This window comes from Penicillium citrinum (assembly GCF_028827155.1).
Source record: "Penicillium citrinum strain IBT 23319 chromosome Unknown utg000008l:1.0-2707905.0:1.0-2709502.0, whole genome shotgun sequence".
NCBI lineage: Eukaryota > Fungi > Ascomycota > Eurotiomycetes > Eurotiales > Aspergillaceae > Penicillium > Penicillium citrinum.
In genome coordinates, this window is record NW_026622693.1 from 1607998 (window position 1) to 1622264 (window position 14267).

Sequence of the window (14267 nt, forward strand, 5' to 3'; positions counted from 1 at the left end):
CAAATCAGCATCCCCCCCCCCAATTCCATGCAGGAAAATCGTAATTGAATCTACTTACGGGAATGAAACAGCCAACCATCCTAGCTGGTCCTCGCGCATGACTCGCCACGCTCGTTCGAACTGATTACTACCCGCAGAGCAAAAGGGGAAGCGAAAGAGAAGGGAGGGAAAACCACTTTTCATTTTCCAACACATCCCCATTTACGAATACACATAACCAGGCCAATTTCTCGTTTCATGATGGGCTCCATGCGTCCTAATGTCGATATTGATCTCCTGTTGCGCCAACTTACGCGCGAGGAGAAGATCTCCCTTCTAAGCGCAACAGACTGGTGGCGCACACCCGCCATTCAGCGAGATGGCTTCACCATTCCGCATATCAAGGTGAGATAGAAAATATCAAAGCCCATGACAAAAGTAAAAGCCGGACGGCCTAACATATCATCGGCATGCTAGGCTACTGATGGACCAAATGGAGCACGTGGTGAAAGCTATGTCAGCGGGATCAAGGCAGCTTGTTTTCCTTGCGGTACCTCCATGGGAGCCAGCTTCGATAGGGAACTCCTTTTCCGCACGGGACAAGAAATCGCACGAGAGGCAAAGACAAAAGCAGCGAATGTTCTGCTAGCCCCGACACTGAATGTAATCCGTTCACCCCGAGGTATGTACTCGCCCGTACCTCGATCGTCGATGTGTATAATCTAGTTTCAGTAGAGCTGACGTTTGGGTTTTGTAGGTGGTCGAAATTATGAAACATACTCGGAAGATCCGTTTGTACTAGGGGTGCTTGGAGCTGCTTTCATCAATGGTGCGTCTCTTGGGTGAGCGGAGCTTTAGTCCGTACCAACATGTCCTTGTCTTGCAGGGGATCCAGATCTAATTTTGAGGTTCACAGGCTGCCAGTCCGAGGGTATAGCAGCCACGCCAAAACACTTCGTCGCAAACGAGACCGAGAATAATCGCAAGATTCTCACAGCTGAAGTGGATGAACAAACGCTGCGGGAGTTGTATCTGCTACCCTTTCAGCTCGTGATGAAGCATTCCAACCCCTGGTGCTTTATGACAAGGTTAGTGATTTAGGCCACACCCCATGAGCTTACGTATGGACGCGCCCGGCTTACGGTAATTCACCAGTTATAACCGCGTCAACGGTACCTATGTCGCGGATAGCGATAGGCTTCTAAACGGCATTCTCCGCGGGGAATGGGGGTTCCGAAACTTGGTGGTGTCAGACTGGATGGGGGTCTACTCCACTGCCCAATGCCTGAATGCAGGCGTAGATCTGGAGATGCCAGGGCCAACAAAATGGCGCGGAGAAAAGCTTATGCAGGCTGTCGAAAACGGTGAAGTCAGCGCCGAGACCATCAACGCCTCAGCTAGACGCGTCCTCGAGCTCGCACGAGCATTAGGCCGATTTGAAAACCCAGAGGAAGCGCCAGAACGATGTGCAAGCGATACTGACCGTGATTTGTTCATCCGTGATGCGAGTGCCGCTGGCATGGTAGTGTTGAAGAACGACGGTGATGTGCTGCCTTTACCAAAGGGATCAAGAGTAACAGTGGTGGGTTATCATGCGCTACACGCCGCTTTAGGTGGTGGAGGAAGTGCCCGTGTGGATGCCATCCATGCCGTCAGCCCGGCAGAAGGGCTCAAGGCAGCTGGGTATGAAGTTGACGTGTGCCCGGGGGGTTCCTGTGTATGGTGCCCTCCCCCATGCCGATGCCGCTCTCATATATGATACGACCTCAAAGGCAAGGATGCCCGAGCCAGTGAAGGTCGAGTGGTTCAACGGACACACTATCGGAGACAACCTAGCTTTAGAGGAAAGGAGGAAGCTACCGGAATATATGATAAAGGAAAAGTGGCCCACGTATCTGGAACAGGTTTACTGCACTCGGATGACTTACGATGTCTGTCCATCCTCAAGCGGAGAGCATCTGCTTTCTGTCATTTCCACTGGGCCAGCCAACTGTTACATCGACGGAAAATGCGTTTTCAAGAGAGAACAGGAGACGAACCTTTCTCCAGAATCGTTCTACTTCTTCAAATCGCAACTGGAACGACGCTTCACTGCTTTCATGGAGGCCGGAAGGCTCTACACCCTCGTCCTTGAATCGTGGAGCGCAGACCAGGAAATTCTCCACGGCAAGCCCTTGTACGGCCGGATGTTCCAGGGGTCGAGTCTCCGGTTTCAAGAGTTCGTGGACGAGCAACAGCGAATTAACGAGGCCTGCAAATCAGCGGAACGAGCCGATTACGCTGTGGTGTGCGTCGGCACAACAAGCGAAATTGAGTCGGAGGGTTTTGATCGCAACTCAATGGACCTGACGTGTTCGCAGTACGAACAGATCCAGGCCTTGGTGGCTTCCAATGCCCGGACAATTGTTGTCAACTTTAGCGGGGGTCCTGTCAACCTCAGTACAATTGTTGATCAAGTACCCGCCCTAATACAAGCCTGGTTCCCTGGACAAGAATGCGGGCATTCATTGGCTCGACTCCTCAGTGGTGAAGTCTGCCCCAGTGGACGGCTGCCGTTCTCCTGGGCGCACAGGGACAGTGACAACCCCACCATTCACAACTTCCCGTGTGATGAGGATAATGTCGTTCGTTACGAAGAGAGACTGGATGTGGGGTACCGATATTACGATCGCCCTGAGAGCCCGGCACCACTTTTCCCATTCGGCTTCGGTCTCTCGTACACACAGTTTGAAGTCACAGGTCTTCGGGCCACACGTGTAGTCTTTTCGTTATCGGACATGACAGTGGAGATCACTTGCGATGCAAAAAATGTCGGATCTCGGGATGGCGCGGCTATTCTGCAATATTATGTGCAATTTCCGGCCGGGGCAGGCGCTGATGGGTGCAATCGCCCCATCAAAGAATTGAAGGAGTTCCAAAAGGTGTATATTCCTTCCGGCGAAAGTCGAGAGGTGCAGGTAACATTTGATAAATACAGCATCAGTTACTTCGACGTTAAAAGGGACTCCTGGGCAGCGGACATCGGTGAATATAAGGTGCAGTTAGGTATGTCTTGTCAAGACATTGTGGGATCAGTGAATTTCACTGTTCCAAAGCCCCTCGTTTGGAAGGGCCTCTAGTCAGCGCAATGGCGGTTTCCAGTCGGGGACGTCTAGGTGAGAGGGCCCTTGCAAAAACATTAGATTTGATTTTACAACATGTTTGCCAAGCTATGACCGTCCAGAACATCCCTCATACGTAGCCATTCGCATCGGATCATAAATTCAGAGGCTGTGGTATAAAGCCAGGTAAAAGGATTTGAGGAGCCTGGTGTGCTCTTTGCTGAGAATATGTTTGGAAGTTGGCTAGTCTTTCCATCCTTCCCACATGACCTTATTGCGAAAGTGTCACACTCTGCCAGCATGCAAAGTAGTTGGTTCAGGGAAGCACTTACCACCTGTCTCAATATCCAGTCGCTCAAAACTTGTACCAAGAGTCATCAACTGGTCATAGATCACTGACCGCCAGGCCCCCTCATCTGTCCAGAAATCACGCTGGGTACATATATGCATAAACCACTCTAACTGCCCAGCCTAAAGAAGGGTGGTCAGCTCATGTCAGTTGAGGTTGAGAACGCGCGTGAAGCGATTTTATTTCAAATAGACAACCTACAACCCAGTTGAAAAGGCGACAATGGCCTTTGACCCGCACTAGGCAGTCCTGCAATGTAATTATCTCAGATTGCGTTGAAGCGATTGTGTTTGCATCTGTGGTGGATAGGAGCCGATGTACATGGATAACCTGGGCAGTTGTCACAATTTGTCCAAAGCTGGCATTGTGAATATCCATCTGTGCTGTATGCCAAAGCAAGTTCACAATGCTTGCGATGCCAGACGCTTGGTCACATGCTTTGGCCGTTGACGTGTTCCTTGTAAATGCGCTGTGTATAACTGGAGGCCATTGTAATTGTTCAAACACAAGTAACTGTTGTATATGCAGCTGAAGCAGGTGCATGAATGCATAGCGTCGCAAGGAAAATTTCTCTTTATGGTATTCGAAATTTTCCGGCGCCAGCTTAAGGTTGCTGGGTAGATTGTCCTGCCACTTTTGCAAGGTTCCTGAGAAATCCTGTCGGGGTGACAACGCCGGCTTTGTCTGCAAATTTCGCCGAACTTGATAATGTATATCAGAGAGGTGCATTATTTCATCCATAATTGAAAGTGTCTGTCCTGGTTCCGCGACACCACAAACGCTCTTTGGGTTTATCGCTCTATTTGGTTCGCCGCTGAGCTCTAATGCCATCGGCGAGAGGCCGCGTTCAATGTTTATGGAAGGTGTGAAAAGATTCTCCATAAGGGCAATGGTGACCACCAGACGGCGCACAATCTCATCTGCGGGGGTATTCACGCCGTTATGCCGAGATCCCAGTTTGAACAAGCTGACTATGTTCCGAGCGAAGCCTTGCAAGTAACAGTTAAATCGTTTGGACAGTTCCACGATAGCTGACAAGGTGAACAAGTGGGCCATGTTTACCTATATACATCCATGCCTTCCTTGTCCCTCCAAATGTGAGATGGTAGGTTGCAAGCAGAACATATGTCTGAGCAGTGGCTACCGATGGATGATCGAATTCTTCCTTTAGTAGGCGTCGGGATTCGTGAAACAAGGGCTCGCCCCAGTGAGGTCGCAAAGACGGCTGATTAAAACTGGCATGCGAATAGCTCGAGGAATGTCAGTGGGGAGGTAGAGGCGACGTAAGCGACGCCCAAGAAGATAAGTCATACGGACCGGATGCCTAAAGCCATCATAGCAAATAGCTGTGTCTTCGGGATACATCCAAGCGCAAATTGCTGCAGAAAGGAAGTCTGGTCAAACATGATATGAATATCATCAAAGTTGCTGAAATACAACAAGAGCAATGTCTGCGCAAACTCAGTCTCACGGAGCACCTCTGATGGGCTCCCCGTACCTAGATCCAGACCTGTGTGAGTAGTTGGCAAGACGAATCCCTGATTCTGGGACGCCCGAAATGCAGAATTTGAATCTTCCAAAATCGGAGGTGATGGTGAGATCACCTGATTGATAGGGAAATGTGAGGGCGGTCTCTCATGATGTGAGGGAAGGTACCCAGACGGAGGCATATAGGAGCAGACCAAATTCCGAGCGGCACATTGCTGACATCGCTGGCCAGACTCGGTAGGGGAGCATTTTATCTTCCGTGACCTCGATATGCGGTCAGTAAAAGGGCAAGTTGTAATCGGGATGAGGATGGGCGGACCGCTCACCTACACTCTGCACAGGCATTCCTAGGCATGCTGAGTCACACTTAAGCAGAAATCTCTATCAAACCAGTATTATGCTTGTTGTGTGCTGACTTTTTAGTCGCTCAGCTTGTTTTCGTGGGGAAATAAACCACTTCTGCGATCAGTTTATCCCACAGGGAGGCACGGGAAGTTTGGCAGGGTTCGACAGGGCGAGTGCGGCTCCTCTGTCAGGGCGATGGTGCAAGAAGTTCCGGGGCTGTAGGTTACGGCGCTAACCGGATATAGTAGACCACAGTTCCAATAATACGTACTGTACAGAGTTAGTTATAAAACCTTTGTTTGTTAAGTAGTGTAGTGGGGAGTATCGGCCTGCCCACCAGCATAGGGATTATGTAAGGAAACTGGCCTAATCTGGACGGGAGCTTATATACGTTCATTTAGATAGCATCTTTAACAACACACACTGAGATCAATTACACGAGTTCCAACCTATTTGAGAGAGTGCTAGCAGATAGCCCTGTTTGGGGGTGTTGTTTGCCCTCATCCTTCTGCCCCATTCGGCCTGCACGTACCGACCGTGCTGCCTCGAGCATCCTATCCCGTTTCAGTAGTATGGTGGGTGACCACATGCGAATCCCTGCTGTTGTATGTTTTTGTTTTTGCTCTTTTCGTTGTGAATCATTCTTGTCTGCTTAAAGGAGATGCGACGGTTCCAGTAGCTAGTAAAGCCAAAATTTTGTTCAAAATATCTGTCTACGCCCTGTCCGCAAAGTTCCTCAACACGAAATGCAAGCTGTTTATACCAAATCCTAAACCTTGGTCCATTTTTGCTAGTTGCCAGATGCGACAAGCCAGCAATCACTGTCTAAATATTTTCATTGGCAAGTGATTCACATATTGCAGAAAGAGCTCTATCAGACCTCGACCAATCCGCACGTTTTTACGCGATATTGCAAGTCGCTGGCCGCAATTTGATAAAAAGTGATATCTCTACAAGACAGGAGGACGAAAGGCTTTGAAGTCTACTAACATAAAACTCTAGGCTACTGTCCTCGACCAGCCTCTAACCCTGGCAAAACAAACCCCGGGAATTTTAGACCAGCGTTGCCTGCCAGCATATATATCATCTATTTTGTGGGATCTGATGGATTCATGCCAGATGAGCACAAATAACGCAGTTCTCGCGACAATTCATGGGTCTGAGGGCCGGATACCGACAGAACATTTAGCCCAGCTACATGAAGATGACACACAGGCCACAGAGAGCCGTCTGGCTTGTCTAAGCTTGATGCAATATCCCGGTTTTATCATGGATGAGAACTTGGCTCATCAACCTGAATCCCTCTCCGGGTCTCTCCACGACTCTCATTTTTTGGGTGAACTTGGGTCCCTTTAAGGTCTATGATGTGTCTCTATCTACCATGAAGCCACCTAGATCTTACGGTCCTTGTAAGGTTCTAGTTTTGAGCTCGTCTCAGATCGGAGGCCACGAGATAGGAATAACAGATTCAATTGAAGTATATACACGAGCATATGCTTGTATTGAGTGATGACAAGGCACGGTAATAGATGGCTCCAAATCCGTTCTCACAGTGGGGACGGAGATGGGCCTTGTGAACAAATGGCTACTTCTCTATCAAGTTTGTGAACCGTCAAAGAATTCACAAGAAGATAGGCTTGAGCTAGAGGAGCCACTACATACGAGGGATAATATTTAAGACGTTGTCTGAATATAAAGAATGTATATGATCCAGTTTTTAATCTTGAATACCCCCATTCGTAATAATAGCCACCTGTAAGACGACAGAATAGGTTCGCAAGCCAGTATATCATTACCGAGCTTCTTTCGTATTCAGCTGCCCAGTGACATGTCAATGTAATGACTGGTAGCACTCGACGCTCATCAAAGGGATTGCTTACATAACGCATATAGATCCAGTATGCACTATCTATTGTCTGCGCAAGAAAAAGCCTTGTGAGCACTCCTCGCGCTGACCGCGATCGACTTCCCCGTCGCCCAAAGACCCATTCCACACTAAAAAATTCAGTTTTTTTTTTTTCCCGCAATTTGTTCAAAATGAAATTGACTCACCATCAGACAAGTAAGCAAGATTAAGAGTATATTGAGTCCCGCTAACGCAAATTGCCATGGGGAATTTAGTCTCTTTTTATTCATATGAAACCAAAATAAAGCTTCGAATCCAAATGAGAACCAGCTGGCAAACGCCGCAGCGAGTAAGTTCAGGAGATCATTGAAAACAGGAATAGAATTTGCAATTATCCATGCAACTGTCCATAAGCACAGGACAATAAGGACCCAAGTTCCGTTAGATATGAACGATCTTTCGTTCATCCTGCTTGTTCCGCGGAACAACCGGACATAGATCGTCTTTGCCCCGATATGTGCAATAATAACGCCTGCGATGACAATTGTACCGACCGCTATGCCAAAAGAGACCTTTGCTACAGATGAACTGGTTCTTAGAAGAGCGGGGCTCTTTACGCTTGCGCCGGCATATCGATATATCACAAGTGCAGGTACAAGATATAGCAGTATACTGGTCAGCTGGAGAGTGACCAGTGCCTTCGTGAAATTTTTTGGTTCAGCCAGCTCCGATTGAAAGCTGAAATATGACAAATGACCGGAAAAAGAGACAACTATATTGAGTGACGCCGAAAAGCCGGAGGCCAATGTCGGATGGTTGATAGCGTAGGCTTTCGGATCAGGTACCTCGATACCGATAGCTATCATTGTTATCACTACGGCAATAAATATCGATAGAGATGCTAGTGAGTTCTGTGTTAGCTTGAGTCATAAGGGAGACCTGATCCTCTCACAGATAATCCCTAAATATGATACTTCTTCCAAGCGTCTAGAAAGTGTCAACACAAAACATAGAATAGCACCTGCGAGGCAAAATATAATAGTGCAAGCACCATGGCCAGTTAGGGTATTCATAATGATCGAGAAAGTTAATATATGAGCCCCCATCAAGAAAACGAAGAAGATAATTTGAGCAGCAGTAACGACTTCACGTCCCATGTCTCCAAATAGAAGCCCTGCTGCATCGGACATGTTGTGGATATGGGGGTATTGCAGTTTAAACTGCCCAAGTACATAGCCCGTATACGTTGTCAATATACCAATACCGAGAATGATAACACAGCCACTGAGTCTGATAGTGAGCATCTGAAAATTTCGAAGGATATGCAGGCTTACGGGACAATTCCTAAAGTTGCCATCGATGATGGAAGAGAAAGAACTCCTAAAGAAATTGACTGCGCAATCATCACTAAGTTTCAGTTAGTTTTTTTTTTTCGATCAATCTTTTTGGTTACTCAATACCTGCAAATCAGGCAGTGCCTGTATCTATGATCAGAGTCGAGGTTTCATGATTGTTATATGGAGGTCACGTACCACCATTTCATGCTTTTATACTGGACTTGAGATCCCTCCTCGCCCATAAATGGATCTTGTCAAGAGGGGTCCGCCATTGCATCTTTCATAGGCTCATCTCCGTCATCTATGAAGCTAGGTCGATATTGCGTTTGACCTTCAGCAAGGGAAAGTCTATCATCTGCCTCGTCCGAGGTGAACTTTTTGTCTGCGTGATTCATTTTTCTAACTTCGACGAAGATATCTCTTAATTATATTCAAAGGAGCTGTATCAGATTGAAGAATGCAACGTTCTCTTTCTCGTTGCAGTGCCATCAGACGCTTTAATAGAAAGTAACCACGCAAGTTTATCTACATCATATTAGATGACAAACGATAACCCCGGATTTCCCCCGCAAATACCGGCAATGGAAGATAAGTGAAATTACCTGATTGGTTTGGTGGTATGGAGTGGGAACGGTATTCACCGTCCCCACATGAAGTTTATCTTGCAAGTTCGGGAAATTTAGATCCAGTCGAAGTCGAATAGATCTCATTATGATCTTGGTCTCTGTGACTTTTGAATACAGGGGTACGACACAGAAAGGACAGTGCATACAGTCCCGCTCACGTGCACGGATATGTATGCGTATATGCTGTGTCCTGTGTCTGGTAGTCTATGCCACGGCAGAGAGCGTACAATTGACCATCTTCGACGGACTCGGCGAGAATCTATACTGTATGTTTCCCAAGAGTTGTGATATTACCCTAACTCAACAGCTGGATAGTACATACGACCATAGGGTGTGGAGAACAGGGCTTCCCGTCCGCTCAGCCGTACTTAAGCCACACGCCGGCAGGTTAGTAGTATGGTGGGTGACCACATGCGAATCCCTGCTGTTGTATGTTTTCGTTTTTGCTTCTTTTTCCTTTGGGGTTTGTTTTCTCTGTCATTGAGGAGATATTGTTGGTGAATTATTCCTTTCTTTTGTGTTTGGCCAGATCAGCTACAGTAGTGAATTCATTTTATATGCTTAGCCATTCACCGCCACCTCGTGTGGCAGGCAGGCAGGCAGGTAGCTCCTTCACCCATTTACCATTTATCTCCATCTTCTCCCCATCCTCTATTTCTGTAAAAAAGTCGAAGCCAGAGCGCCCATAAAGCCTGGCTCCCGGCTGGTAATATGGTGGTTTGCTCATTGACCATCAGCACCGCCAATTTCCGGAGTTTCATGATACAAGGCCTGGCTTACAGTTAGGATTCGGCGGGAAACATACTCAGTAATTACCGCCTATGGCTCTGTCAGCACAGCTTCTGTGATTGTCTGTCTTTTGTAAGACTGGAGCCTATGCCCCTTCTGCTGTCTATCGAACCTCAAGATTCGTCTACGAGCTTCCAGAGATGACGGCCAGCCGCCATACAGATTTACAGTTGTGCCTGTGTCGGCATCTGTCATACCATCGAACGAGAATGCAATATTTGGCCTGTGTTAGTGTGGACCAGCTTAGCTGGCAACCATTCGGACTTACCTGCTTTCGTTGCATTCATTCACCGGGGAATGACAGGAAAGCCCTGAAAAGTTTCCCTGGGGTATCTCAGCGGTATTCCAATTGGGTTTATAGCCCAGTCTCTCCTCAGGATAGTTCGGCCGCAGACCTTCTGAAGGTAGAACAACCCTCGGCATACGATCTACATTTCGATTCTAGATTAAACTCATTCCGCACACCCGAGTTTGAGAGAATGCATAAACTTGCCGAGGTCATCAAACAGGGCAGTGGTGACTTCATGCCCCCGTGTGTTGAGAGACAGTACAAGAACCGGTTGAACTCTATCTAGACCTTGGAGAGACAGAAGAAAATCTTGGAGCTCTTCCTGAATAGACAAGACAATGTGCTCGTATCTGTCTTCTGCGGGAGTGGTTTGAATCGTGTTCTGATCGCCCCATCCAAACACACAAGAGGTGGATGATGGACTGGGCGCTGGTATGTATCAAAGAGGATCGGCTTCCCAAAGACAAAGCTCTCGGCGGGATCAACAAGCCTTTCTCATATGCGGACAGCCTTCTAACATCTTTGAACTCCCGAAATCGAAAGATGTCATCGAAGCTGGTGAGATCCTCTTGAAAACGGGCCGCACAACAGGAGAGACCCGCGGCAGATGACCTGGACTACAGGAAATGAGTTTGCTTCATGAGAGAGATCCTGGAAGTAGACTCGGTTACAAGGTGGTCTCTACATGGACTGACATCATTATATTGAAGGCCGGCAAACAGATTTGCGAGATGGGGGATTCTGGTCCCCTCGTCTATCGGGAGAATGGAGAAGTGGTGAGTTTGTTCTTCGGTGCTGCTGATCGATCGAATGTGGCCTACTTCACCAATATTTTTGATGTATTCCATGACATCAAGAAAGTCTCGAATGCCACTGATGTCCGGTTCCCATGAGGGATGATGTGCTGGTAGGGGACCAATACCAAGGGGAGAAGGGGTGGAATGAAGAATGGTACGAAGATTGATTCTTTTGTGTTTCTGCTCGTGCCCTTTGCTTCTTATTTCTGTTCCTCTTCCTGCACCTGTTAACGGTAGTGTCATTAAAGAATCTACCAAGTAAATTTCAAAATATCAACTAAACAAGCTGAAATCACCGAGATCAGATCAATTATATAGCCTTATAAGATGAAGATAGCTGCGTGTTAATTTCTCTTCATAAGATACCTAACACTCGCTCAACACATGACAAGCGACAGGCTCCTTAACCTCCCTCAGGCGGGCCCTTCATCGAGGAATGTCACAGCAGCTCAGAATAATCTCACGGAATTCACCCGCGCGTAAATTAAAAAAAAAAAAATTTAATGCAAAATAGAAAAACATACAACAGCAGGGATTCGCATGTGGTCACCCACCATACTACTAACCTGCCGGCGTGTGGCTTAAGTACGGCTGAGCGGACGGGAAGCCCTGTTCTCCACACCCTATGGTCGTATGTAATATCCAGGAGTTCATTTAGGGTTAAGTAGAAATATAGTTTCCGGATAAGAATAGGATAAAGAACGATGAAGTCTAGTCTGTGAATTCTTTTCGGGAGATACCACGCCGATAAACACGCGGTTATACAACGGGAGTTAGACAAAATACCGTCGTGAATACTGTATTTTATAGTATGTTATAGTATTGGAATGGTTGTCAATAGTAGTAAAATCGTATCAGCTGGAAGCCCCTAGTCGACAGACGATGTCATGAGAAACATTGTGCACGCCGCAAACTTCGGTCAAAGAAACAGCACAGCGCGCCTACTGGAAGTTCATGATCAATACTGGCGGGACATGACCGACGACAGCAAGATGGATTGGAAAGCTTTCGCGTGCGCCGAGATTGCAAGAGCATTGGAGCAAGAGGAACCGGGTTGCTGTCACCATCTGTCTTGAGCCAACGGGAAGCTGTCATCAATCACTGGCGCAAGGTGACCGATCTTGCCCGCGAAGACATCCGTCAGCGAAAGTGACATATCCTTACATTTGTTGTGACGACGAGGACGCCGTCTTTTGGGCGGGGGCACATGTCATACGACATCATGGTTAGGTCGGTAGTTTACATCAACGCGGCAAGGCGATGATCTACAGCCTTCTTAGTCCGTAGCTATTCTACCGAATGAAGACCATCTCTTCTCTCTTTCGCTTCCTCTTGTAGGCTGCGCTACACTCACTGTCCCGAATTATAAGAAGAAAATAATATCACGCTATGACGTTACCATGGTTCATTCTACTATCTAATCTACCATTAATCCCATCAAAGAAGAGCAGAACATCAATACAGTCGCACGATTGGAAGCAGAAAGAGCGGTCTTAGAGGTAATAAAATGTCTACTCGCGTGCACGTAATTACCATCGATGCTTGCATTTACGCCAATTGAATTATGTGTTACCTGATACTTCGAATCACCACAGTGTCCTCGAGTTACTACCTACCCAGGTAGTATGGTGAGGTGAACATGATTTCTCATATAGTGGCATGATAGCTGCATCGTGTATATATCTACCATGTTGATGCTAGAGCGAGCGCTTCAGACCAATTTTCTTCTTCGAACCCCTCGGTCTCCTCTCTAGCATGCCCCATTCGTTGCTCTGACTCCCAAGCCTACATCTACCCCTCTGTCGTCTTGAATCTTTTGAAATCTTCTGTCGAGTCACTTGCGAGTCTTGGAAAAGATTGTTTGTGGTCCAAGGGAAATGCAGAGATCAAATGTATCATGTATGACATGTAAGAAGGAAGGTCTCTGTAGATGGAGGGAAAGCTGGGGCTCATATGATATATCTGCGACACCAACACATAGAAATTCTGTACAAATGAATGTTTAATATCATAGTTTCGGAGATGAAGCCCAATTAGAACATAAACTACGTTTGATTTGTATATTGACTACATTCGAAATAGTAACGTAAATCGCCTTATTTTTTCCGACCCAGTCAACTTAATATTCGGCATTGTGACCAAGCAAAGACGCAATCAACCCCAGCCATGGGAGACAAAAAACTGGGCAAAATACAAAAACATACAACAGATATGGTATGTGGCCACCTAGCGCCCAGGATTCTGCGAAACCAAAAGCTCTGGCTAAATAGGCCCTTATACGGTAGTGGTATGTGCTCAGCACTTGTAGTTTCCAATGATTCTTGATCACAGACACTATGCTGAATTCCGTAGTTCGATCCGGCGTGGGGGCTTCAGTAGTCATCCGTTTATTCTTTTTCACACGAGTCAGCACAGCTCTTCAAATTTGCTCGGCGGAAGGAAACAGAGAAATGGCGATTTTTAATTCAAATACCACTATGTGGTTAGGAACCTCTCGCAGAAAGCACGTTGTTCGAGTTTTGTTGAAACTTTGGTGCGCCCTTATCCTCCTGCGGTTACCCCAGGTACCCTCTTACCAAGAATTGGCAAAAAAGAAAGATTGTCAAACTTCTTGGCTGAGTTGAATTGTTCAAAATACTAAATTTTTCGTCCAAAATAGGTAATGTAGCGAGAAAGAGACTCATAGAGTACGCTTTTTCAGCGGCGGATATCAAAGCTGTTGACCACAAGTCTCTATATGCGGTGTGGGCAGAGGGTACCCACGCGGTCCACGGGTATAATGTGGGACTTCAAGCCCACCAGGGTGATTGCTATGCAGCAAAAATCCTTTGGCCCCCAATATTCTCATATGATTATTGTTATGGGAGATGACTCATACCAAATATAGAGGAAAGCCCCAGCGTGGCTGATAGGACATAGGCATCAATACTGAATGCTGCAAACAAAACAAGACTTTCCCTTTAAAGGTTTATATTGGCTGCGAAGCTTTCAACTATATTCTTCGCCCCGGCTGCATTCTCGTTAGTGACCCACTGATCGTCATTTGTGGAGACTCCACAGTGGGGTATCGTTCAATCTGATTAGATATTTAGTGGTTATCTTATGTATACCGGAATGTTTCGAAAACAATGTATATTGTATCAATTTTTTCAGATTACAAAATAATGAAATTTTATAAATCAAAATTATTTGGATAAAAAGTAAATATATTGATGCCTATTCTGAATTTTTTTCAACTTTGTGATCTATTATTGTACAGGTGAAATAAATTCTGCTGATAGATTATTCAGAATTCCTGAACAAAAAAAAGTTTCAGTAAAG

At 46.6% G+C, this 14267-nt stretch overlaps 4 protein-coding genes across 4 annotated transcripts; 2 read left to right on the forward strand and 2 right to left on the reverse strand.

Annotated features, from left to right (window-relative positions):
* Nucleotides 1–240: 240 nt before the first annotated feature.
* Nucleotides 241–3220, forward strand: N7469_009039 (beta-glucosidase; the record flags this gene model as incomplete). The annotated part of the gene is made up of 7 exons (XM_056647957.1): nt 241–384; nt 457–661; nt 737–808; nt 896–1067; nt 1135–1675; nt 1752–3024; nt 3075–3220. The coding sequence occupies 7 exons, from the start codon at nt 241–243 to the stop codon at nt 3218–3220; spliced, it is 2553 nt and encodes an 850-aa protein (XP_056497722.1).
* A 145-nt stretch (nt 3221–3365) lies between these two features.
* On the reverse strand, nt 3366–4485 carry N7469_009040 (uncharacterized protein; the record flags this gene model as incomplete). The annotated part of the gene is made up of 2 exons (XM_056647958.1): nt 3366–3551; nt 3631–4485. The coding sequence occupies 2 exons, from the start codon at nt 4483–4485 to the stop codon at nt 3366–3368; spliced, it is 1041 nt and encodes a 346-aa protein (XP_056497723.1).
* Nucleotides 4486–7167: 2682 nt separating this feature from the next.
* On the reverse strand, nt 7168–8513 carry N7469_009041 (uncharacterized protein; the record flags this gene model as incomplete). The annotated part of the gene is made up of 4 exons (XM_056647959.1): nt 7168–7257; nt 7315–8019; nt 8083–8398; nt 8443–8513. The coding sequence occupies 4 exons, from the start codon at nt 8511–8513 to the stop codon at nt 7168–7170; spliced, it is 1182 nt and encodes a 393-aa protein (XP_056497724.1).
* A 2262-nt stretch (nt 8514–10775) lies between these two features.
* N7469_009042 (uncharacterized protein) lies at nt 10776–11042 on the forward strand (the record flags this gene model as incomplete). The annotated part of the gene is made up of 1 exon (XM_056647960.1): nt 10776–11042. One exon carries the CDS (start codon nt 10776–10778, stop codon nt 11040–11042), a length of 267 nt encoding a protein of 88 aa, XP_056497725.1.
* Nucleotides 11043–14267: the final 3225 nt, after the last annotated feature.